This window comes from Salvelinus sp. IW2-2015, linkage group LG1 (assembly GCF_002910315.2).
Source record: "Salvelinus sp. IW2-2015 linkage group LG1, ASM291031v2, whole genome shotgun sequence".
NCBI lineage: Eukaryota > Metazoa > Chordata > Actinopteri > Salmoniformes > Salmonidae > Salvelinus > Salvelinus sp. IW2-2015.
Window position 1 is genome coordinate 24,642,417 of NC_036838.1, and position 25,106 is coordinate 24,667,522.

Genomic DNA, 25,106 nt, shown 5'->3' on the forward strand with positions numbered 1-25,106 from the left:
CTTTCTTCTCTGACCACATCACCGGATTCCTGACGCAAGCTCTGGACAATTACACCGTATCATCACAGCTAGCTAGCTGCAACCGAGTGGCTACTACTGGCTAACACCTCTGTCCCGAAGCAAGCACCAGTTAGCCTTGAGCTAGCCTCGAGCTAGGCCCATCTGCCGGCTAGCCGAAGAGGTCTACCAGCGAATTCTTGGGCTACAATACCTCTTTTGCCAATTGGACTGACGCTTTTTTTGTCCGACACAGAGCCCTGCCAATCCATCACAACTGGTCTAAATCAGCTACAAGCTAATTTAGCGCATTTTTGCCGCTGCTAGCAGTTTTTACATTCTGCACAGACACCAGCCCTGTTATTAGCCTGGATATCACTCACCAATTTACCAGCATCGGACTGTCTCTCGACAACAACGCCGGATTCCTGCCGTAATCCCTGAGCCACTACTTCTGATCCTCACAGCTAGCTTGCAGCTAGCGCAGCTAGCGCCACTGCCACGAAGCTAGCACCAGTTAGCAACACAATTCTACAATTCACAACCTCTCTTTCGCCATCGCCATCCGGCTTGGATTCTCTGTCGACACGACCACGTCTGAGCAGACCCCTCCGTCTGAGCAGACACCCCCCGGGCTACTAACTTAAACGCCGCGTGCTAGCATGTGAGGCCTCCCCTCCATCTACGGCTGCCCCCTGGACACTTATGATCACGCTGGCTACATAGCTGATGCTTCTGCTTAGCCATTAATTCACGGTATAACCATTCTGTTTATTTGTGTTTTATCTGTCGGCTCTGTGCTTTAACTCAGGATCTGTGTGTAGTTAATCCGACCGCCTCTCGCTAGTCGTCGCCAGTTTTTACCTGTTGTATGCTGTGTTAGACTAGCACCCTGTATTGCTGCTGTTATCTACCTGTTGTGTTAGGCTGAGGCGTCTGAAGCCCAAGCAGAGACTAGGGCAAGTCACATGTGCGAAAAAACGAACGAAATAGCACAGTTGGTTAGGAGCACGTAAAACGGCAGCCCTCCCCTCCGACGCCATTCACCGACCTCAACCCAGAGTCTCTCAGAGCYTTCATAGTCAGCCCACTGACACCACTATCAGATTACAACAAATCACAATCTACTTGAACAGAGCAATAATCAACCATGAGGCATGGTTCGAAGCCGAACAAACTGCATACTATTAAGCAACGCTATAGATGGAACGAAGGTAGTGTAAAAACCTACCAAAACACAATTGGCCAATAACAAATCCAATCCCTCCTAGACAACTTCCTGGACAAAATGTTATTGTTTTCCTGCAAAAGTGTAAAATTAGCAGTAGGAAGCCAGGACAATATATTTGACCTATCAGCTAATCAAATTGAAATTCTATCAGAAAACCTAAGACAATGAGAAATGGTTTGATGAAGAATGTAAATCCTGAGAAAGAAATTGAGGAGCCTATCCAATCAGAAACAGAGACAAACAGAAAACCTTAGCTTATGCCTTCACTATGGTAAAACACTAAAATAATACAGAAATACACTAAGAAAAAAGAAGGAACAGCATGACAGAAAACAGCTCGTTGTGATTGAAGAATCCATAGAATCAAATCACTTCTGGTTAAAAGTGGAGCACACTAAACAAACAACAACACAAAGAGCTATCTATCCAAAATGGAGATGTATGGATAAACCACTTCTCCAACTTTGTGCATATAACAAAGAACGAATAGCAAAAACATAGATTCAGCTATTAAAGACTACCAGAACCCACTGGTTTCTCGAATTACATTGGAAAACCCAAAAACCCCAAAAGGCCTGCGGTGTTGATGATATACTATACGAAATTATTAATAATACAGACCACAAATTCAAAGTGGCTATTCTTCAACTCTTCAACATTATCCTCAGCATTATCCTGGCATCTCCCCTAATATTTGGAAACAAGGCCTGATTACCCCAATCCATAATAGTGGAGACAAATTTGACCCCAATAATTACTGTGGAAAATGCATCAGCAGCAATCTCTGAAAAATTCTCTGCAGTATCATCAACAGCAGACTCCAACATTTCCTCAGTGAAAACAATGTCCTGAACAAATGTCAAATTGGCTTCTAAACCAAAATACCAATGGACAGACCACATATACACCCTGCACACCCTTATTGTCAAACAAAACAAAAGTAGTCTTCTCATGCTTTGTTGATTTCATAAAAGCTTTTGACTCAACTTGGCATGAGGGTCTGCTATACAAATTGATGGGAAGCGGTGTTGGGGGGAAAGCACATGACATTATAAACACGACTGACGACTGATCCGTGTAAAGGAAAGAATGAATGGGGCCATGTATCGTGAGATTTTGAGTGAAAACCTCCTTCCATCAGCAAGGGCATTGAAGATGAAACGTGYCTGGGTCTTTCAGCATGACAATGATCCCATCACACCGCCCGGGCAACGATGGAGTGGCTTCGTAAGAAGCATTTCAAGGTCCTGGAGTGGCCTAGCCAGTCTCCAGATCTCAACCCCATAGAAAATCTTTGGAGGGAGTTGAAAGTCCGTGTTGCCCAGCAACAGCCCCAAAACATCACTGATCTAGAGGAGAGCTGCATGGAGGAATGGGCCAAAATACCAGCAACAGTGTGTGAAAACCTTGTGAAGACAGAAAACGTTTGACCTCTGTCATTGCCAACAAAGGGTATATAACAAAGTATGATGAAAATTACAGGCCTCTCTCATCTTTTTAAGTGGGAGAACCTGCACAATTGTTGGCTGACTAAATACTTTTTTGCCCCACTGTATATAAAGGAATTGGCGAGGGCATTAGAAAAGTCTGCAGCACCCGGCCTCACCCTACTGAACTCAGAAATMAAATGTTTACTGTTTGCACATGATCTGGTGCTTCTGTCCCCAGCCTACAGCAGCACCTAGATCTGCTGCACGGATTCTGTCGGACTTTGGCTCTGACAATGAATCTCAGTAAGGCAAAAATAATGGTGTTCCAAAAAAGGTCCAGTAGCCKAGACAACAAATACAAATTCTATCTAGACACTGTTGCCCTAGAGCACACCTACTTCGGAATAAACATCAACAGCTCWGATAACRAAGAGACAAGGCAAGAAAGGRCATCTATGCCATCAAAAAGAACATAAAACTCAACATCCCAATTAGGATCTGGCTAAAAATACTTCAATCAGTTATCGAACCCATTGCCCTCTGTGGTTGTGAGGTCTGGGTTCCACTCACCAATAAATAATTCACAAAATGTGACAAACACCCAATTGAGACTGCATGCAGAATTCTGCAAAAATATACTTTATGTAGAATGCAAAGCCCCAAACAATGTACGCAGAGCAGAATTAGGACTATACCCACTTGTTATCAAAATCCAGAAAAGAGCTGTTAAATTCTACAACCATCTAAAAGGAAGCAATGGCCACACATTCCACCACAAAGCCCTCACCTAGAGAGAGATGAACCTAGAGAAGAGTCTCCTCAGCCAGCTGGTTCTGGGGCTCTGTTCACAAACACAAACAGACACCACAGAGCCCCAGGACAGAAACACATTTAGACCAAACCAAATTATGAGAAAGCAAAAAGATAATTATTTGACACACTGGAAAGAATCAACCAAAAAACMGAGCAAATTGGAATGCTATCTGGCCCTAAACTGAGAGTTACAGTGTCAGAATACTTAATCACTGTGACAGACCCTAAATTAAGAAAATCCTTGACTATGTACAGACTCAGTGAGCATAGCCTTGCTATTGAGAGAGGCGGCCATAGGCAGAACCGGCTCTCGAGAGATGACAGGCTATGTGCCCACTGCCCCAAAAATAAGGTGGAAACTGAGCCACACTTCCTAACCTCCTTCCAAATGAATGACCACATTAGGGACACATATTTCCCACAGATCACACAAACCCACAAAGAATTTGAAAACAAATCAAACATTGATAAACTCCCATATCTGTTAGGTGAAATACTGCAGTGTGCCTTCACAGCAGCACAATTTGTGACCCGTTGCCATGACAAAAGGGCATCCAGTGGAGCACAAACAACATTCTAAATACAACCTTGAATTTATCTGTTTATTTATGTTCTCTTTCATACTTCAACTATTTGCACATTGTTACGATACTGTACATAGCCAATGATATAACATTTGAAATGCCAATGTTCTTTTAAAACTTTTTGTGAGTGTAATGTTRACTAATGTGTTGCTTGTTTATTTCCCTTTAGTTCATTGTCTATTGCATTTGCTTTGACAATGGAAACATATGTTTCCCATGCCAATAAAGCCCTTTGAATTGAATAAGAGAGTAAGAATGAAAGAAGGAAAAGGAGAGAAAGAAAGGGCAGTGAAAACAGAACCTAGCCTGAGAGGAGAGAGGGGGGCTACAGCTCTCTGCCCATGCCTACCTGGTTAATGTTCACACAGTGATGTGGTGTAATGCCTGAGAATCTGGGTACAGATTAGCATGGTCAACACAACCACAAATGTTTGAAATGACCTCATCTGATTTGTGTGTGTTTGTCTGTGAATGTGTGTGTGTGTGTGTCTGTGTCTGTGTGTATGACCTACTTCCCTTTCTCTTTCCTCTGTACTTCTCTATCAAATTGAGATGTATATTATTTAGGCTGAACCTTGCCTGAAGCCTCAAAAAGTCAGGCTCAACTGTAAGGTCAAATCACATTGGTCTCTCAGACGGGCTCTTAGATAATGCTTCTATTGAATTTCAATTGTATAGAAAATCAACGTCTGTGTTCCTCCCCAGGGGGGGGCAAGGACCGAGTTTGGAAAACCCTGATCTAGACTGCTATCCATTTGCAATCTTGTTTGTTCATTCCTGAGAGGTGTGGGTTATTAGCCTCGTACGAACCATCCTAATCTCGCCAACTTACATTGTGTTACCGTGTAGCGAAATGGAGTGAAAGCTGGACGGACCAGGATGGTTCCTATGAGGCTAACAACCCACACCTATCAGGTATGAACAAGCAAGATTGGTGAGTTATGGATATGACTACGTTTGTGTTGCTCTTCCGCCCATTAGTGTTCTGTATTTTGTCATGTTCTATGTTTTGTTTGAAACCCAGGAAGAATAGCTGCTGCTCCTTCAACACTTAATAGGGATCTGAATAAAAATCATAAAACTGTAAAATATGACAAACACTTTATTTGGTTCCTGTTGTAGCTGGGGTAGTGTGTGGTGTGTGTGTGTGTGGTGTGTGTGTGTGTGTGTGGTGTGTGTGTGTGTGTGTGTGTGTGTGTGTGTGTGTGTGTGTGTGTTGAGAGAGAGTGTAGAGAGAGAGAGAGAGAGAGAGAGAGAGGAGAGAGAGAGAGAGAGAGAGAGAGAGGGAGAGAGAGAGAGAGAGGTAGCAAATGAGAAAGAGTGAACGAAGGAGAGAATGGTCTTCTATCAAGGCATGAACTGTCCTCTTCTTGTTACTACTGTACACAGACACATTCATACTCCCACCTAGTGGAACAGGAGTGAAAGAGCATGACAGTTTTAAACTACCCGGTAATACTGCAATGGCTTCAAACGCCAAACTTCAAATCCCATCAAAGCAGAATTTAATATGAAGATCATTTAATCATCATAGCATCATTGGTGTAAAATAGAGCTGATATCAAGACTATATTCAGTGGTTGCCTATTTGACTGTATGTTTCAATGGTGACTGKCTGGCTAATTCTGTTCACCATTTGGCATTTTGCAGCGCCACATATAACCCTGAGAGCACCGTTTAGGGAGCTGGGAGCAGGGCAGGTGGTGTTGGAGATGGGAAAAACCCCTTCAGCATTAAGTTACACAGAGACAGATTTACTGTAGGGTAAATCCATTTGAATTCAATCACTTTTTGACAGCAGCCCTTTTGATTTGAACAAAACCTTCCATACATATTTGCCCATTGTAGAAGTGCTCAGAAAGTGACTTTTTGGACGTGAATGTCAAAACATTCATGAGATAAAGGTGCTCAAAGTACCTATTTTGCATACCCCGCTATACCATGAGCCACGGTGTCGTCATCACAGGAAAAGATACATGGTTGAGATTGATATCATTTAAAAGCTTACAAACGGGGTTGTCAAACTGTTGAATTATTCATTTATGTAAAATCTTAAACGTCAATTATCTAAAAACATGGGGCTTAGAACCTTTTTTTTTTCTACATCATCTGAGGTTTTTGTGTTGTGTCCGCCATGCTCAACAAGCTTTTGAATACGGGTGGGTTTCATGTTTTGCCTGAAAAATMGACAAACATTTTTGTCTTTTAAATMGTTGGAGGTCCACACATCAGAGAATGTTGACTTGAATGGGAATATCTTTTGTTTTAAATTATAATGTCAACCCTCCATAGGAAACCTATTGAAATCATAGAAATATAGATAATAGAATAGACATTACCATTTAACTTGACATTCGAAGGTGAGTGAACTGGCGGCCGTCTTTGTGGCAGTAATTAGAAGTTAACATTACATTTCAATTTCAATGGTGTACCAGCTTAATTGCAGTGGTCTGAAGGGATAGATCCATTCTATGAATTGTATTTCTATGATTGAAATGACACCCATGCTGTATTCAAGAGCATGTTGTGTCTCGACCAAATGCGGGCAAAACACAAAAACTCTAAACAGGATACAGCTTTTGTAAAATTTGACTTCAAAAGCATTTTTTAAAAATAATTTCACCTAATTATCCTAACCTGCCAAGTTAGTTCTCTTAACCTGCTGCGTAAGTTCTCCTAAACCTGCTACGAAAAGTACATTTTGACAAAAGCTGTATCCCTTCTAGACAAAACCCACAAAAACCTCAGAGGATGTAAAGTAGGGCCTAAGCTACGACATATGCGAATATGAAATTGTAGTTTACTCGTTTTTAGATAATTGACGTTAAAGGTTAAAGCATTATTCAAAAATGTATAAAATAGTTTCACAACCCTGTTTGTAAGCTTTTAAATTATATCAAACTCAACCGTTTATCTTCTCCAGTGCTGGATGTCTCATAGTACGGTGAGGTATGCAACAGGTCAATTTTGAGCAACTTTATCTCCTGAATGTTTTGGGATTCAGGTCCAAAAAGTAACTTTCTGACCACTTCTTCCTTGGGCATTTTTATTATTGAATTCATATGGATTTACCCTGTACACACTGATCTGTTTCTTTACACTGTTGTTTCTCTATACTGGAAATGGTTCACTGCTGTGGATGGTATGTTCAGTGGGCCAAGGCCAATGCTGTGGAAGCAATTGAAAGTAAACAGGCTTAATGTTTATTTTATTATATTCACTTACAAACCCATATGGTACACATCATACACTGAGTGTACAAAACATTAGGAACACCATCACCTTTTGCCCTCAGAACAGCCTCAATTCGTCAGGACATGGACTACAAGGTGTCGAAAGCGTTCCACAGGGATGCTGGCCCATGTTGACGCCAATGCTTCCCAACGTTGGGTCAAGTTGCCTGGATGTCCTTTGGGTGGTGGGCCATTCATGATACACACGGGAAACTGTTGAGGATGAAAAACCCAGCAGTGCCTGGCACCTACTAGCATACCCAGTTCAAAGGAACTTAAATATTTAGTCTTGCCCTTTCCCCCTCTGAATGGCACACATACACAATCCATGTCTCAATTGTCTCAAGGTTCACCTGTAACCTCCCCTTCATGTACACTAACTGAAGTGGATTTAACAAGTGGCATCAATAAGGGATCAGAGATTTCACCTGGAATCACCTAGTCAGTCTATGTTATGGAAAGGGCAGGTGTAATAGAGCTGGCGGGATTTTCCATGTACCGGCAGAACAGAGAAGCTACGTCTTTTTGTCACTAACAGCTGGTGCGCGATGTCTAATATTAAAGAAGTCTCGAGGTATTGCTCACCTGAGGTAGAGTACCTTATAATACGCTGTAGACCACACTATCTACCAAGAGAGTTCTCATCTATATTATTCGTAGCTGTCTATTTACCACCACAGAACGATGCTGGCACTAAGACAGGACTCAACCAATTCTATAAGGCCATAAGCAAACAAGAAGATGCTCATCCAGAAGCGGTGTTTCTAGTGGACGGGGACTTTAACGCAGGTAAACTTAAATCAGTTTTACCAAATTTCTACCAGCATGTCACATGTGCAACCAGAGGGAAAAAACTCTAGACCACCTTTACTCCACACACAGAGATGCATACAAAGCTCTCCCCCGCCCTCCATTTGGCACATCTGACCATAATTCTATCCTCCTGATTCCTGCTTACAAGCTAAAACTAAAGCAGGAAGTACCAGTAACTCGCTCAATACGGAAGTGGTCAGATGACGCGGATGCTACGCTACAGGACTGTTTTGCTAGCACAGACTGGAATATGTTCCGGGATTCATCCAATGGCATTAAGGAGTATACCACCTCAGTCATCAYCTTCATCAATAAGTGCATCGACGACATCGTCCCCACAGTGACRGTACGTACATATCTCAACCRGAAGCCATGAATTACAGGCAACATCTGCATCGAGCTTAAGGCTAGAGCTGCCCCAGCGGGACATTAATCCGGACGCTTATAAGAAAGCCCGCTATGCCCTCAGACGAACCATCAAACAAGCAAAGCGTCAATACAGGATTAAGTAACGCAAGCCAACCAGACGAGCTAAATGCCTTTTATGCTCGCTTCAAGGCAAGCAACACTGAAGCATGCACGAAAGCACCAGCTGTTCTGGATGACTTTGTGATAACGCTCTCGGTAGCAAGACCTTTAAACAGGTCAACATTCACAAAGCCGCGGGGCTAGATGGATTACCAGGACGTGTGCTCAAAGCATGCGCGGACCAACTGGCAAGTGTCTTCACTGATGTAAAATGTATTCACATTTTCAACCTCTCCCTGACTGAATCTGCAATACCAACATGTTTCAAGCAGTCCACCATGGTCCCTGTGCCCATGGAAGCGAAGGGTTTTCCGCCCCGTAGCACTCACGTCGGTAGCCATGACATGCTTTGAAAGGCTGCTCATGGCTCACATCAACAGCATCCTCCCGGATACCCTAGACCCATTCCAATTCGCATACCGCCCCAACAGATTCACAGATGACGGAATCTCTATTGCACTCCACACGGCCCTTTCCCACCTGGACAAAGGGAACACCTGTATGAGAATGCTGTTCATTGACAACAGCTCAGTGTTCAACACCATAGTACCTTCAAAGCTCATCACTAAGCTAAGGACCCTGGGACTAAACACCTCCCTCTGCAACTGGATCCTGGACTTCCTGACAGGCCTCCCCCAGGTGGTAAGGGTAGGCAACAACATGTCTGCCACGCTGATCCTCAACACTGGGGCCTCTAAGGGGTGTGTACTTAGTCCCATCCTGTACTGCCTGTTCACCCACGGCTCCGTGGCCAAACACGACTCCAACACCATCATTAAGTTTGCTGACGACACAACCTGATCACCAACAATGATGAGACTGCCTATAGGGAGGAGGTCAGAGAACTGGCAGTGTGGTGCAGGACAACAACCTCTCCCTCAATGTGAGCAAGACAAAGGAGCCGATCATAGACTACAGCAAAAGGCAGGCCAAACAGGCTCCCATTAACATCMACGGGGCTGTAGTGGAGCGGGTCGAGAYTTTCARGTTCCTTGGTGTCCACATCAACAACGAACTATSATGGTCCAAACACACCAAGAAAGTCGTGAAGAGGGCATGACAAAACCTTTTCCCCCTRAGGAGATTGAAAAGATTTGGCATGGGTCCCCAGATCCTCAAAAGTTCTACAGCTGCACCACCGAGAGCATCCTGACCGTTTGCATCCCCGCCTGGTATGGCAACTGCTCGGCATCTGACCGCAAGGCGCTACAGAGGGTAGTGCGTACGTCCCAGTACATCACTGGAGTCAAGCTTCCTGCCATCCAGGACCTATATACTAGGTGGTGTCAGAGGAAAGCCCATACAATTGTCAGAGACTCCAGTCACCTAAGTCATACTGTAGACTGTTTTCTCTGCTACTGCACGGCAAGCGGTACCAGAGCGCCAAGTRTAGGAGCAAAAGGCTCCTCAACAGCTTCTACCCCCAAGCCATAAGACTGCTGAACAATTAATCAAATGGCCACCGGACTATTACATTGACCCCCCCCCCATTTGTTTTGTACACTGCTGCTACTCGCTGTTTATTATCTATGACTTCACCCCTACCTACATGTACAAATTACCTCAACTAACCTGCACCCCCGCACACTGACTCGGTACCGGTACCCCCTGTATATAGCCTCGTTATTGTTATGTTATTGTGTTCCTTTTTTATTATTTTTGACTTTAYTTTATTTGGTAAATATTTTCTTACCTCTTCCTGAACTGCACTGTTGGTTAAGGGCTTGTAAGTAAGCATTTCATGGTAAGGTCTACCCTTGTGACAAATAGAGTTTGATTTGATTTGTTCCAAATGTTTTGTACACTCAGTGTACAAACCCGGCTCCCCACTTCCATCTTTATAACCATCCCCCTGCAATAACAAACACATTAATCAAGGCTCTCATGTTACGTCGTACACAATAAATACCTATCAAGCCTTTACCCACCCTTGGGGTCCTTCCCCCACCTCCCCCTCCCTCCCTCACCTCCCCCTCCCTCCCTTTTCTCCTGCCACAACAGAGGAGAATCGGGGGGGGGGGGCATCAAGGGGGAGTCAGGGCCGATCCCCTCCCCCTGGGTCTTTTAATAGACCTGGCTGGAGTTAGAGCAGCAGCTGCCGGAGTGTGTCTGCACCACCTCTCCCCTGTCCCTGTCTGTCCCCTATCCTCCTTTCTCTCCTCTCTCTCTCTCTCTCTCTCTCTCTCTCTCTTCTCCTCTCTCTCTCTCTCTCTCTCTCTCTCTCTCTCTCTCTCTCTCTCTCTCTCTCTCTCTCTCTCTCTCTCTCCTCTCTCTCTCTCTCTCTCTCTCGTTCCCTCTCATTCCTTCTCTCCCGCTCTACTACCCCTCATCTCTCTTTCTCTTACCCCCACTCCTCATCTCTCTCTCTTTCTCTCTGCTACCCCCCTTCCTCTCTCTCTCTGTAACTATCCTGTCCTCTTTCCCCTATCTCTGCTTCAACCCCCACACCCTTACCACCTCCCCTTCTCACACACACTCAACTGCACACCTCACAATCACACACACCTCACACACAGGACTACCATTCCCGGACCAGTCARCATGGCCGACAAGAAGGGCGCTGCTGCCAGCAGCAAACTGGTGTTGAGGAAGAAAGAGAGGACGACAAAGACAGCGGTGACTGTGGAGGTCAAGAAAGAGGTCAAGAAAGAGGTGAAGACGGAGATGAAGACGGAGATGAAGAGGGAGGTGAAGAGGGAGGTGAAGTCGAGTTTAGTGAAGAAGGAGGAGAAGGTCCTGGCAGTGGGGGAGAAAGTGGAGGGGAACGGAGAGGTCCCAATGGAAGAGGGAGCCACAGCTAATGAAGACGTGGCTAACGGGGAAGCGGCGACGGCTAATGCTAACGGAGCAAATGGGGAGTACGAACCCATTGAGCTGCCCCCTTGGGAGATCATCGAAGGGTGGGTGACAACAGATACCATGTGTGTGTGTGTACTGTATGTCTGTTGTCGGCAGCTGGTTGGGTGTCATTCTCATTTCATTATACATAAAGTGCCATGGACTTGCCTTTCATATCATTACTATTCAAGTCTTGTTTCCTACAATATAGCTGAATAGTTACATAGAAGTTACCAAAGTACAGAGTAACTTARTACTTACTAGTAAGTTACTATGTTCAACTGAGTAATAACGTAGTTGTTACCAAAGTAGGCATAAAGAACTGAATGTAAAGTGTTGCCAAATGACCTTTAGAGGGATGGCGAGGGTTACTTTTCCTACTAAGAGAGAAAGGTCCACTGTCATTGCAACATGACAGGAGGAAATGGCTCTAGAACATTGTGAAACACTGAAAGACATTGTAGAACATTGTGGAATGTTCACAGTGGTTTTGTTGTGACTGTCCATACGACTCAACATTGTGACAGCCACTCTTAGCTAAGTGGTCAAATGTTAGGTTAGGAACATAGCCACTGAGTTTTACCATAAAGTCAAWTTAAATCCAAAATGTAGGCGTACTGTTTTGGATCGTTTCCAACCCATTGATAAGGCCAGACAGAAAATGTAGGGAAGTTCTCTTATCAATACCTTCACAGTGATGTCTGAGGGCTTAAATATGCCTCCACAGATTCCATCCGGCCCAGTCATTGGTTAACCACCAGAGGCCTGGATTGTAAAGTTGCACAGTCATTTGTTGAACACCTGTGAGTTGGTGTGTTAGCGTGGTGGGTCATATTGCAGCAGTGAGGGGCTTGGATCAGATATAGCTCTGGGGGATTTTTCCATTCTGAGTTGATCTGTGTTTGGGTTCCTGTTTAGGGTGGGATTTAAGGGTCTTGGTTTCCGAGGTCATCTTTGGGACTGAAGGGCCCAGGGCACGGAAATACCCTCTGATTTAGTTTTTATCACCCCCTCCATCTGGTGGATCTGTTGTCATCCTTTGGGTGTGACTGTGTTGGGGGTTACATTTGTTAACACTGRAACAAATGAAATGTATACAGCGCATATGTTGCGAAACCAAAGGGATAAAGTGTAATAGTTCCCAGTCACCACTTTTGCATGGGTWTCAGCTATGTTTWARATWTWTWTTWTWTTTTTACTTGAGATGTGTTGTCTTCTTGAAAGTGTCCTGAATTGGTTCAAACCAGCATGGCAACATAAAAGGAACGCAATCAAAACCAGCACGACAACATGTAAGGAAGGAACAAGTGAGAAGAAAAGTCATTCTCCATATTTTTGGGACAGGGCCTCTGTGTCTGSGAGTGTCACGTCTAGGTAGAGCCCAGCCTGACTAATAGGAGATCTGCTAGTCAAAGGGGATTAAGACTCCGTTACGAGTTTGAAACACATGACCCTCCTTAAAACAGGACAGGCCTGAACAACAACCCTCAGCCATTTCTGTGGACAGAGCCTACGCATTACTCAGTGATGACTGGTGTATTCACTTCGCAGTTGACTCAAGACATCCATTAAAAGCCTCCGTTAGACACACAAAATAGCTGACTCATAATCAAAACATTTGGACTGGGTCCGGTTTCCTGAATGCCTGTCATGATATGGACCTGCCTTCCAGACAGGACTCCTGAAGAGCTGTGACAGCTTGGGAAATACATTATCGTAAAAGTTGTATGCACTTCTTCTAGTTTATGGTGAGGCACTAAAACTATTGTATTCAACAAGCGACTGTTCCGACTACATCACAATATACAATAGCGTAGATTATTACCAGACAGGGTAAAAGTGGAACAAATTTCGAAATTGATGAGCACAAATATGAGCTTTTTGCTCTTGATTTTGGGTTAGCGCTATGATAAAGGTTAAGAACAGGGTTTGTGAATAGAGTTGTGTCCATAGCTAGATAGTGTGTACTGTCTGTGTCTGTGTTAATACCATGAATAATGTTCCTACCAGACAGGGTAAAAGTGGAACAAATTTCGAAATTGATGAGCACAAATATGAGCTTTTTGCTCTTGATTTTGGGTTAGCGCTATGATAAAGGTTAAGAACAGGGTTTGTGAATAGAGTTGTGTCCATAGCTAGATAGTGTAGTGCTGTACCTCTGTCCTGTCCAGTTAGTACCGACCATGTACTGTACCAGTGGGGCGATCTTGAGCACCTCGGGCCACACAAAGCCCAGGACCGCCATGGTTAATGTTGAAGTGGGTCATTGAGTCAGAGGGCTAAAAATACAGAGCTGGCATTCCACGCTAAGCCACGCCAATGCCCTAAAATAAGTTCTGCGTACCCCCGTCTGTCTGATATAGGAGATCATTTTTTATTATATATATCTTTTTACCCATTATTCTCCCCAATTGGTAGTTACWGTCTTGTCCCATCGCTGRAACTCCCGTACGGACTCAGGAGAGGTGAAGGTCGAGAGCCGCACGTCCTCCGAAACACAACAAAGCCACAGTGCTTCTTGACACAACCATGAAGCCAACCYAACCAATGTGTTGGAGGAAACACCGTACACCTGGCGACCATGTCAGTGTGCACTGCCCCCAGCCCGCCARGGGAGTCGCTGGTGTGCGATGGGTCGACATCCCTGCCGGCCAAACRCTCCCCTAACCCAGACGACGCTGGGCCAATTCTGCACCTCCTAATGGGTCTCCCGGTCAAAGCTGGCTGCGATAGAGCCTGGACTCGAACCCAGAATCTCTAGTGGCACAGCCTTAGCCTTAGACCACTGCGCCACTCGGGAGGCCCTTATAGGAGTGCTTCTGTAATGATAACTGTATATKATTTGTACTCTTAGAAGAAACACTTCGATATAATATACTATAACACAATTAAGTTTGGGTTGACAAAATGTTCCAAAGTTAAATAACTTGAATAGAGAACTGAATAGAGAATTTGTTAATTTAACCCCATCCCCATATTCCCTKTCCATCCAGGGACCGCATCGACCCGTTCCAATTCAAGTTCCAGTTCAAGAACGTGGAGTACTCGTCAGGTCGTAACAAGACGTTCCTGTGTTACCTGGTGGACAAGGGGAAAGCTGATGACGGTCTGATGAGAGGTTACCTGGAGGATGAACACTCAGGAGCCCACGCTGAGCAGGCCTTCTTCCTCCAGACTCTCCCAGACTACGACCCTGCTGTCAAATACACTATCACCTGGTACGTACACTACCGGTCAAAAGTTTTAGAACACCTACTCATTCAAGGGTTTTGCTTTATTTGTACTATTTTCTACATTGTAGAATAWTAMTGAAGACGTCAAAACTATGAAATAACATATGGAATCATGTAGTAACCAAAAAAGTGTTAAGAAAACTTCTGAAGCCTAGGCGTCCCGCTAAATAATCATAAAAATGATAGATATTAAACATTTAGGTACATATAAGTSTCTTATATCAGTTGAAAGCTTAAATTCTTCTGTAATTGCTCAAATACACTGTAATACACTGTAACTTGGGACATATTGCTCAAATACACTGTAACCTGGGACATATCGCTCAAATACACTGTAACCTGGGACATATCGCTCAAATACACTGTAACCTGGGACATATCGCTCAAATACATGGTCTCCTGGTACATATGTCCCAGACACATATCTGTGAAATACACCTGGTAACTATCGGCCAAACACACAGTCACCTGGTCCATATCTCTCAAATATACCGTGACCTGTGAAATCTCTCCGCAGATACACTGTCACGTCCGTACAGTATCTCCGCAGATAGCTGTGGCTCGTTTCACAGAAATTTAGCAGCACTTAATGAAACAAGTAGAACCCCAACTATGACCTCATCATCTGTGCCTAATTCAACTTTACCTCCTCCCCTGTCCCAGGTACATGTCATCCAGTCCCTGTGCGGTCTGTGCAGCTAAGATCGCAGAGGCCCTTCAGGCCAGGAAGAGCATCAAGATGACTCTCTTCTCAGCCCGGCTGTTTGAGTGGGAGGATCAAGACATCCAGGCGGGGCTGAATGCTCTGTCTCAAGCCGGGTGCAAGCTGAGGATGATGAAGCCCATGGACTTCACCTATGTCTGGGACACTTTTGTGGAGAATGACAACCTAACGTTCACCCCCTGGGAGGACTGCCAGGACAACTACGAGTACTACCACGAGAAACTGGCAGACATCATGCAGTGACTACAGTGAGTTAATGTAGTGTTGCTGTAGTATGACTAGAGAATCTGGCCGATATCATGAAGTTATCGCTGTGAGTTACTGTGGTATTACTGTAGTACAGTGGTCACCAACRGGTCGAACACGATCAACTGGTCGACCTTCAAGGCATTCCTAGTAGATCACCAAACATTTCTGTAGAAAAGCCAACCATTAAAGGCTTGCTCTCCTTTTGTTCTTCGTGCTGCACTGTTGGCGGTAGGTGCGGTTGATTCAGAAGCCCTGCACTGGGTAGGCAAAGTGTTCCCATTTTGAATAATTTCATTTGTCTGAAAAGAAGAACTCTGCCTACACGGCAGACCGGGAGATCTGTGGCTAACTCCAGTGCACCTACTTTGCTGGCCAATCGGATAGCTCAAATCGCTGTGCATACCTACAGCTTCCACGACCGTTCACAGCAAAGTTTGATGCTAGCCTACGTGAGATTTCATAACTGTCAAAGAACACAGCAAAGAGAGTCTGTCAAATATAGCAAAGAGCTGCAGTTTTTACGAGTGAGTTTATGTCTAAGTTTTATTCAGCACTGTCAACACTGTTCTTATTCGACACTATTACAAAACATAAAACAAGCTTCTCTCTACTTCCACTCCCGCTGCAACTGCAATGTATGCGTAGCCAAGTGTATAGATAGCCCTGCGTTTGTATTATTATTAGCAGCTTGACGTGTCTATTTTAATATCGAGGAGTATTTCACTTTCTCTGGTCATAGGAACAACATGAATTTGTGCCTGAGGCAGAAGCGGTGCGACTCGAGGTTCGCCTTCAGGTGGAAGACTGTGTCCTCTCTCTAGTCAGTCTCACCGGAGGAAAGAGCAGGGACTGTGAGAGGCAGACRCTCTGCTGCTCTCTCCCTCCGCTGAGACTAATGCCATGTTCAAATTATGATATATATATTTTTTATTTAACTAGGCAAGTCAGTTAAGAACACATTCCTATTCACAATGACGGCCTACCCCGGCCAAACCCAGGACAACGCTGGGCCAATTTGCACCGCCCTATGGTACTCCCGATCATGGCCAGATGTGATGCAGCCTGGATTCAAACCAGGGACTGTAGTGACACCTCTTGCACTGAGACACAGTGCCCTAGACTGCTGTGCCACTCGGGAGCCCGATTGGCAACTCGGAAATCTCAGACTTCCGACTTCAGTGCATTCAAGACATCTGGGAACTCAGACCGACCTGAAGTTCACTGTTGTCATGATTTGACTTCGTTTTTTCCCCAGCTGTCTTGAAAGCACCATGACCATCAGACCAGGTACCATCAGACCAGCAAAATAAAAAAGCAAATTATCTGCAAATGATTTTAAGTTTTTTTTTTTTTTTATCTGAGCGGTAGAGCTCACCTTGCTTTTTGACTGCGAAAGTGATCTTGACTCAGAAAAGGTTGGTGAACACTGCTATCGTATAACTAGAGAAACTGACAGACATCATGCAGTGATCACAGTGAGTTACTGTAATATTACTGTAGTTTAACTAAAGAGAAACTGGCTGACATCATGCAGTGATCACATTGGGTGTAGGGAGAGGAACACACATATAGGCCATAGGCCAACATATGCACACTTATGCAGGCACAAATACACATGCAGGTATGCAGGGATGCAGTCATTGATCTCAGAAATTTGTATTTTTCTCATGCAAAACCAGTGAGGGGCCAGAACAATGAAGCCAACGAGAGAGYAAGACAAACAGATACAGTTACTGTTTTCTCCTGGCTGATCCACTGCTGCCTAATGGGGGCAGCTGCTAACATTTATGGGGAGACTGGAAGAGGCAGAGGAGAAAGCAAGAGACAAGGCAGGTGGGGAGGTATGGAGAGACAGGGGAGGTGGGGAAAAGTAGGGAAAGCAGGAAGGTAAGGAAAGGCAGGAAAAGACAGATCAGGTAGGGGCAGGGAGAGGCAGAGGGAGGCAGGGGGGAAGCAGAGAGGTGCCTTGGGAGGGAGGCTGGGGAAGGCAGGGGAAGGCAGGGGTAGACATGGAGGCAGGGTGTCGATGAGCATTGAATGTTAGGGTCATGAGAAGGGATAGAAGAGTCATCAATCAGCCTCATAACCAGTCAGTGTGGGATTAGGGCCTGAAGACTTGAAGTTTAGCTTCCATCCTGGGCTTCTGATCCTCAGAGAAAGCCTAAAGGTTAGTTAGAGTTCTGATAAGTCAACAGAGTGTGATGTGTAGTATTCTTGTCTTTCTGATGAAGCGATATCAATAACGTTTGAGTTGCTGTGGATTTCAATGCTCTCTCATTCCCTCCTCTCTCTCTTTTTTTCTCTCTGTCTCTGTCACTCTCTCTGTCAGGAATGCTGTTGGCCCAGAATTCTCCCATCACCTGCCACCTCCACTATCTCAGATCCTCAGTGATGTGTACAGGACTCAACCAATCAGAGAGCAGTTTGTGTGCTTGCGCATGTGCGTCAAGCCATCCTGCTGTGTATGCCTTTATGAAGCCAGTTCCAGACCACCTCCTCCACATGGAACTCTCTGTCCCAGCTTCCACTCTCTATTCTGGGGTTGTCCTCACAGGACACATGGATCTGTGGATCAATCCTCAACATCAAGATAATGGCTTTGCAATTATGTACTATTGGTTATAATTAAAGTATAAATTATTATTTTATTACAATTMAAGTTATAATAATTCATCCTTCTCCTTCTGTCCTGAAAGGACTTTTCATAACTGCACTAATGTTGCATCTGTCATTCAGAGGACTAGAATGATATTCTATGTATGAATATTCATATAGATATTGTTAATGACAATACCCCAAACTGTTAAGTTCTAGAGAATTAACAGATATGTTTGTTATTGTTATTAGGAGTAATTCAACATTTGTGAGTTATGATGAGATACGTTCAATATCTTTGTTTTACACGTTTTATTGTAGCAAAAAAAAAACATGAATGTTACTTGATGGTGTTCGTTTTAAATAGTGATTGAATGATCCGACATTTCTTACAGAAAGAATGAATATAGATTGTAGCGTCGCATGAGCACACGATTTCAACTTCAAGATTATATAGATCTGTCTGTAGAAATTGAAGCAAAGTACATTATTTATACACAGTGAAAATAAAGAAGTGGAGTTTTAAAAGGGTTATCTTTTCTCATTTCTAAATCATTGTTAGCACAAATAGAACTGACAATTTGGATTTTAAATAAATGTGGTTGACCCCTTTTTCTTGTTGTGACAACTAAAGCCATCTATTTCCCTTTAAATGATACATCCCCTGGTCTACCAGTTTCCCCATAATCATCTCCACTAATAGGTTGAAAGCCCAGTTAGAATCCATGGAACTCTGAGAGCAGAAATCCTTGGCTGTTGAGTTATCTAGACAAAAGCCTAGCTCCAGCCGACTRTTAAGAGTACTGCCTCTAGTCTCCCGATGGGACAAACGAGCGCCAATCAGCTACTATTCACAGATTAGAGTGGTTCTAGATTAGAGTGGTTCTATAATAGAGTGGTTCTATTAAAAGACTGTGGAATGTTCACACATTATTTACAGCACTGATACACTGGGAATATGTGAACGACCATCAGAGACAGGGGAGTCAAAGCAATCTGCAGATATTTCTGGGTCTTGGTTAATAAAGAAATTTAACAGAACATTAGAGTAAATTAAGAATCAATTAAGAATGATTGCGATCATCATCAGCAGATAAAGAAAAAGTGTTTTAATGAGACGACCATGCATTGTTGCATACAGCACTAGTTGACATTTACAGTACATCTTCACAGAGATCCAACCTGGTCTCAGAGCATTTAGTATTATTCTGCATGTAAATCCGAGTCACTCCATTTAGTATGATATGCTACCTTTCATATCGTATGTATTAATTTGTGGATGTCCATCACCCATTTCATATGATTTGTTACAAATTAAAATTCATATTATGTGTTACGAATTTACAAAACGTACAATATGTTATGAATTTGAAAAACATACAATATAACATATTGTATGTTTTTCAAATTCAGCTAGCTAGCTGGCTAACGTTAGCTAGAATAGGGGTTGAGGTTAGGGYTTAGGGTTAAGTTTAGGAGTTAGGTCATAGGGTTAAGGTTATAGCTAGGTTTAGCTAAAAGGGTTAAGGTTAGGGGAACGATCAGCTAAAAGGTTTAGGGGAAGGGTTAGCTAACATTCTAAGTAGTTGCAAAGTAGCTAAAAAGTAGTAAGTAGTTGAAAAGTTGCTAATTAGCAAAAATGCTCAAGTTGTCCTTGATGACATTCAAACTCGCAACCTTAAAGTTGCTAGACATTCGCGTTATACGCCCACCCACCCTACTTTAGTTTATTTGAGTGTCCCGGATTTACATTTACTATGTTACGTCTAGTCTATGAGACCAGGCTGAGAGATCTGATGGGTGAAAAACATGGCAAAAATAGCAGGCTCAAAGCAGATAGCCATGAATAAAAGTCATGGTCTGTTTTACTTTCATGGGCAGACTTTTAGTAGGCTAACATACTCATTGACAATCAAAGCAGCGACACAGAATGCGAAATAGAGATGGTTCTGGGYGTTGAGGAGTTGCGGGGTCTATGGTTCCCCCTCAGAGAGGTCCATGAGGTTGGGGCTGAAGAAGTTTTTCATAAGTCTCCCCAGTGACCCCTTGTGGTTGTTGCTGGCCTCCCCAGATTGTGAGCCAGCAGAGTGTGGTTTGAGGGCAGGGGAGAGGCCCGAGGTGTAGCCCGGGATGGGGGGCAGCAGGGAGGAGGAGCGGGTCTGGGCGGTGTGGAGCCCCTCCATGGCACTGGACAACCAGATGAGTCTCTTCAGGCTCTGGATGGTCCTGCCACGGTCATGCATCAGCTGGTGCTCCGTTACCGCTCGCCTGCTGGAGTGGAGAGGAGGGGAGGAGTGGAGAGGAGAGGAGGGGTGAGGGGGGCAGAGGTAATATGTATTATAAGCAGGGAGGGAGAGGAGTACAGTAATGTCTTCTGAAAATAATGTGATAGAAAGATGATAAAGGAGGAGAGACAAGGAGGAGAGAGCTGTAGTGTGTAGTTTGCTCGCAACAAATACAAGGRGTGAAAAATAGACTTCAGGAACATTCAGCATGTTCAAAAGTATTTTAAAAAACAACAATAAAGGAATAAACCTTAAGAGGAACCAGAGACTTACCTTTCATTCTCCTGACAGTGACCAACTGTGAAGACGACAAGAACCATGACAGCAACCGACTGCACATGCTTTTGGGATACCAGCATTGTCTGCAGAGATCAGACGTTCACAACAACTTCATGTAATTCCTCAAAACTCACTGGGGCCATACTTGCGAACATTAGAAAAAGTTTCATTTGAAACGTTTTCTGCGTCTCAAAATGCACGTCAGCCAATTAAAATCGTTGAAGTAGTTGCACGTGATCAAACGCTACATGTTAGCTGTTCCCATTACYTAACCTGGCACATGTWTCCCCATGCTAACCTGAGCAGTGACAGTGATTATTTCCTGTAACAAATTCTGCATCCTTGACTAGTGTAACGGGTTGAAGTGTGTTGTTCTTGAATACAGCCTTCTGCCTCTGTCAGTCACAGGTGTACCTCATTCTATTTWAGGGCGTGATTCTAAAATCTGCGCTTAACTTTTGTTTCAGAGTATACCCTAACAATGGTAAAGGCTGGCATGTCATAGGAGGACGGGAGAGGCGCCCATGGTGTAGCGAAAATGGATTTGAATCGTTAGTGATGTTCTATGGCAAGAGTGCCCATCTCCGTTGGTGCCGCTCTCCTTCTCCCCTGGCGTACCCTCCTGGGTTGTTGGTATGTTTTGTATGTTGGCCTGAGTTAAACAACTTAAATGTGATACCTTGATTATTTAATAATGGGTGATGATGATGATGATGATGATGATATAACTGATCAGAATATTCTTTACAGAGTGCTAGGCGCTGAAGATGTTCCAGTCTAAACTTTCTATTGTGAATGACATAGATTTGTGTTTTATACCTGGTCTGTTAATTCTCATGCTCCACATTTAAAGAACCTGTGTTTTAGTTTTAGTAAATCCCCCACGTTATGTTTGACAACAGTCGGCAGGGAACGGAGCATTGGCATATTTTAAGCGTTAAATTAAATCATTTGTAAGTAATCTTTTTTAGTATAGACACGGGATAACTATAGTTTTAAGCATGCTTTGTGGAATGTAATGATTTGTTCGGTGGAACGAATAGTTWACTTTTGAGGTGACTACATATATTTGTGGAATGAGCATGCTATTCCAATCTGTCTGACCGTCCTATTTGAAGAGTTTCAAATCTAAAACAAACGACAAGGTGGGATCTTTTAGTGTTTGCACAATTCATTATGCGAGAAATGGCYGTGGAAACGCTTTCATGCGCAAATATTGATATAATAACCATCATATCGAAGTAAACTTGGAGTCACCTAATGACATTTTGTGTGGTCCTCGTACTACGACTCGGGATGACATGCCGTTTTAATAGGCTACAGATGAACTAAATTATGATGAACTTCACAAGTTGGTGAAAATGCAAGGCAATGAGCTTGATGCCCACCCCAACTCACGCCCTGACCAAACCAAAATAGCGACATAAAAAAGGAACTAAGGTCAGAACGTGACAGTACCCCCCCCCCCTATAGGGGAAGGTCTGGGTGGGCATTTCACCGCGTTGGCAGCTCTGGTGCGGGATTTAGACCCCACTCCACCTTAGTCTTGGACAAGTATTTGATACACTGCCGATTTTGCAGGTTTTCCTACTTACAAAGCATGTAGAGGTCTGTAATCCTCCCCTCAATACGGTGCAGTCGTCCTGTCCCCTTTGCAGAAAAGCATCCCCAAAGAATGATGTTTCCACCTCCATGCTTCACGGTTGGGATGGTGTTCTTGGGGTTGTACTCATCCTTCTATTCCTCCAAACACGGCGAGTGGAGTTTAGAGCAAAAAGCTCTATTTTTGTCTCATCAGACCACATGACCTTCTCCCATTCCTCCTCTGGATCATCCAGATGGTCATTGGCAAACTTCAGACGGGCGTGGACATGCGGTGGGCTTGACAGGGGGACTTGCGTGGCGTGCAGGATTTTAATCCATGGCGGTAGTGTGTTATAATGGTTTTCTTTGAGACTTGTGGTCCATGATCTCTTCAAGGTATTGACAGGTCCTGCGTGTAGTTCTGGCTGATCTCAATTCCTCATGATATTGATGCCCGAGGTGAGATCTTGCGATGGGGCCAGAGACGAGGGTGATGTGGACCGTATGCTTGACTCTTTCACTTGTTTACATAGTTGTGCAAGTTGTTGCCTTCTCATGCTGCCCTTGTATTGTCCTGTAGCCCTCCCAGCTGTGTAAGAGTCTACAATTTATCTGTGTCCTACACGTCTTGGTTTGGCATATGTGGAGAGGTTGGAGTCTGTTTTGATTGAGTGTGCCGCGGAGGTGTTTTTATACAGGTAGAGTTAAACCGGTGCAGTTACAGGTAATGGTGGGAGAACAGGGGTTTTAAAGAAAAATAAACAGGGTGAGAAGCCGATTCTACTGGTTGGTGTGTGATCAAAACCTATGTCTGCAATACATGCAAATTAATTACTTAATAATATAATGTGATTTTCTGGATTTTTGTTTTAGATTCCGTCTCGTAAGTTGAAGTGGTACTATGATAATGAAGACCCCTCTACATGTTTGTATGTAGGAAAACTTGCTAAAATCGGCAGTTGCAATACTTGTTTCTCCCATGTTGTTCGCTTGCGTTCACAACAACATTTGACGAATACGGCTGATTTGGTGAGCGACGTTTATTAGCAAGTGCATCGCGATGTGTACTCACAGTCATTTAAAACATTCCCACACCAAAACCGTGGATTGATGGCAGCATTCGCGCAAAAACTGAAAGGCGCAAACCACTGCTTTAATCAGAGCAAGGTTGACCGGAACATGTCCTGAATACAAACGTGTAAGCTATTCCTCCGCAGGCAATCAAAACAAGCTAAGTGTACGCATAGAGACAAAGTAGAGTCGCAATTTCAACGTCAACACAAGAGGTATGTGGCAGGGTCTACAGGTCAATCATAGACTACAAAATAAAACAGCCGCGTTGCGGACCCGAGTCTTGCTCCAGAAAACTAAACCAACTCTTTGCCCGCTTTGAGGACAATACAGTGCAACTAATGGCCCGCCTACAAACTGCGGACTCTCTTCACTGGCAGCCGACGTGATAAAATTTAAATGTGTGTCCCTCGAGGGCTGGGCCAGACGGCATCCCCAGCGGTCTCGAGCATGCCGCAGACGCAGCTGGCTGGGTGTGTTTACGGACATATTAATCAACCTTATCCAGCCTGCTGTCCTACGATGCTGTCAAGAGGGCGCACCATTGGTTCTGTTCCCAAGAAAGCTAAGTAATGAGCTAGATACCGCCCGTAGACTCACTTCGTCATCATGAAGTGCTTTGAGAGACTACTCAGACATTACCGCCCCCTACCTTGACACCCTAGACCCACTCAATTGCTTAGCCCGATAGGTCCGACAGACGACGAATGAACCACCTGACACTGCCTACCCATCTGGATAAGAGGATACCTAGTGAGAATGCTGGTTCATCGACTAAGTAGGCATTACACATAGTTACCTCAAATTTCATTCAAGCTCGAGACCTGGGTCTCGGACCCGCCGTGTGGAATTGGTACTGGATTTCTGATGTTGCCGTCCCCCAGGTGTGATAGTAGTGAAACATCTCCACATCGCTGATCTTCAAATGGTGCCCCAGGGTGGTTCTGACCTCTGCCGTACTTCCTGTTCACCGACTTGCGTGCATGCATGCTCAACTTCAATATCAAGTTGCCAGACGACACACAGTGGTAGGCTTGATTACACAATATGACGAGATTGGCTTCAGGGAGGAGCTCCGGATGTGGTTGTGGAAAATATACACTCAAAGTAACAAAACAAAGGAGATGATGTTGGCATTCAGGAACACGCAGAGGGAGACACCTGTCACATTGATGGGCAGTAGTGGAGAGGGATAGTAGTTTAGTTCTCGGCGTACACGTCACGGACAAACTGATTTGCTCCACCACACAGCGCGGTGGTGAAGAAGTTTCGCAGCGCCTCTTCAAACTCAGGATGCTGAATAAAAATTTGGCTTGTCAACAAAAGCACTCACAACTTCTACAGATGGACATGGAGAACATCCTGTCGGGTTGTACCCCCTTGGGGTTACGGCAATGTCGCCACAACCGCAGCTCTCCAGAGGGTAAGTGAGTTTGCAACAACGCATCACCGGGGCAACCTACTGCTCCGAGGACTACAACCGATTGTTAAGGAAGGAAAGATATCAAGGAACACACGGAGCTGGCTGTTCAACCGTATATTGCAGCGGCGAGGTAGTAAGGTGTATCAAAGAGGGACAAGATGAAAAAGTTTTATTCAAGCCATAGATGTTAAACAGA

At 44.2% G+C, this 25,106-nt stretch overlaps 2 protein-coding genes across 2 annotated transcripts in view; one reads left to right on the plus strand and one right to left on the minus strand.

Moving 5' to 3' along the window:
- Positions 1-10,953: 10,953 nt before the first annotated feature.
- Positions 10,954-18,796, plus strand: LOC111963481 (C->U-editing enzyme APOBEC-2). The gene is made up of 4 exons (XM_023986956.3): positions 10,954-11,529; positions 14,461-14,685; positions 15,364-15,672; positions 18,003-18,796. The coding sequence occupies exons 1-3, from the start codon at positions 11,171-11,173 to the stop codon at positions 15,665-15,667; spliced, it is 888 nt and encodes a 295-aa protein (XP_023842724.1). The 5' UTR covers positions 10,954-11,170; the 3' UTR covers positions 15,668-15,672; positions 18,003-18,796.
- Positions 18,797-19,362: 566 nt separating this feature from the next.
- The window catches only part of pth4 (parathyroid hormone 4), a 20,195-nt gene continuing 14,451 nt past the window's right edge, over positions 19,363-25,106 (minus strand). Inside the window, exons 2-3 of the mRNA XM_023992292.2 lie at positions 20,827-20,915; positions 19,363-20,539 (exon numbers count right to left, since the gene is read on the minus strand). Of these exons, the coding sequence (XP_023848060.1) occupies positions 20,242-20,539; positions 20,827-20,912 (384 nt within the window). The 5' untranslated portion in view covers positions 20,913-20,915 and the 3' untranslated portion in view covers positions 19,363-20,241. The remainder of the gene's footprint in view (positions 20,540-20,826; positions 20,916-25,106) is intronic.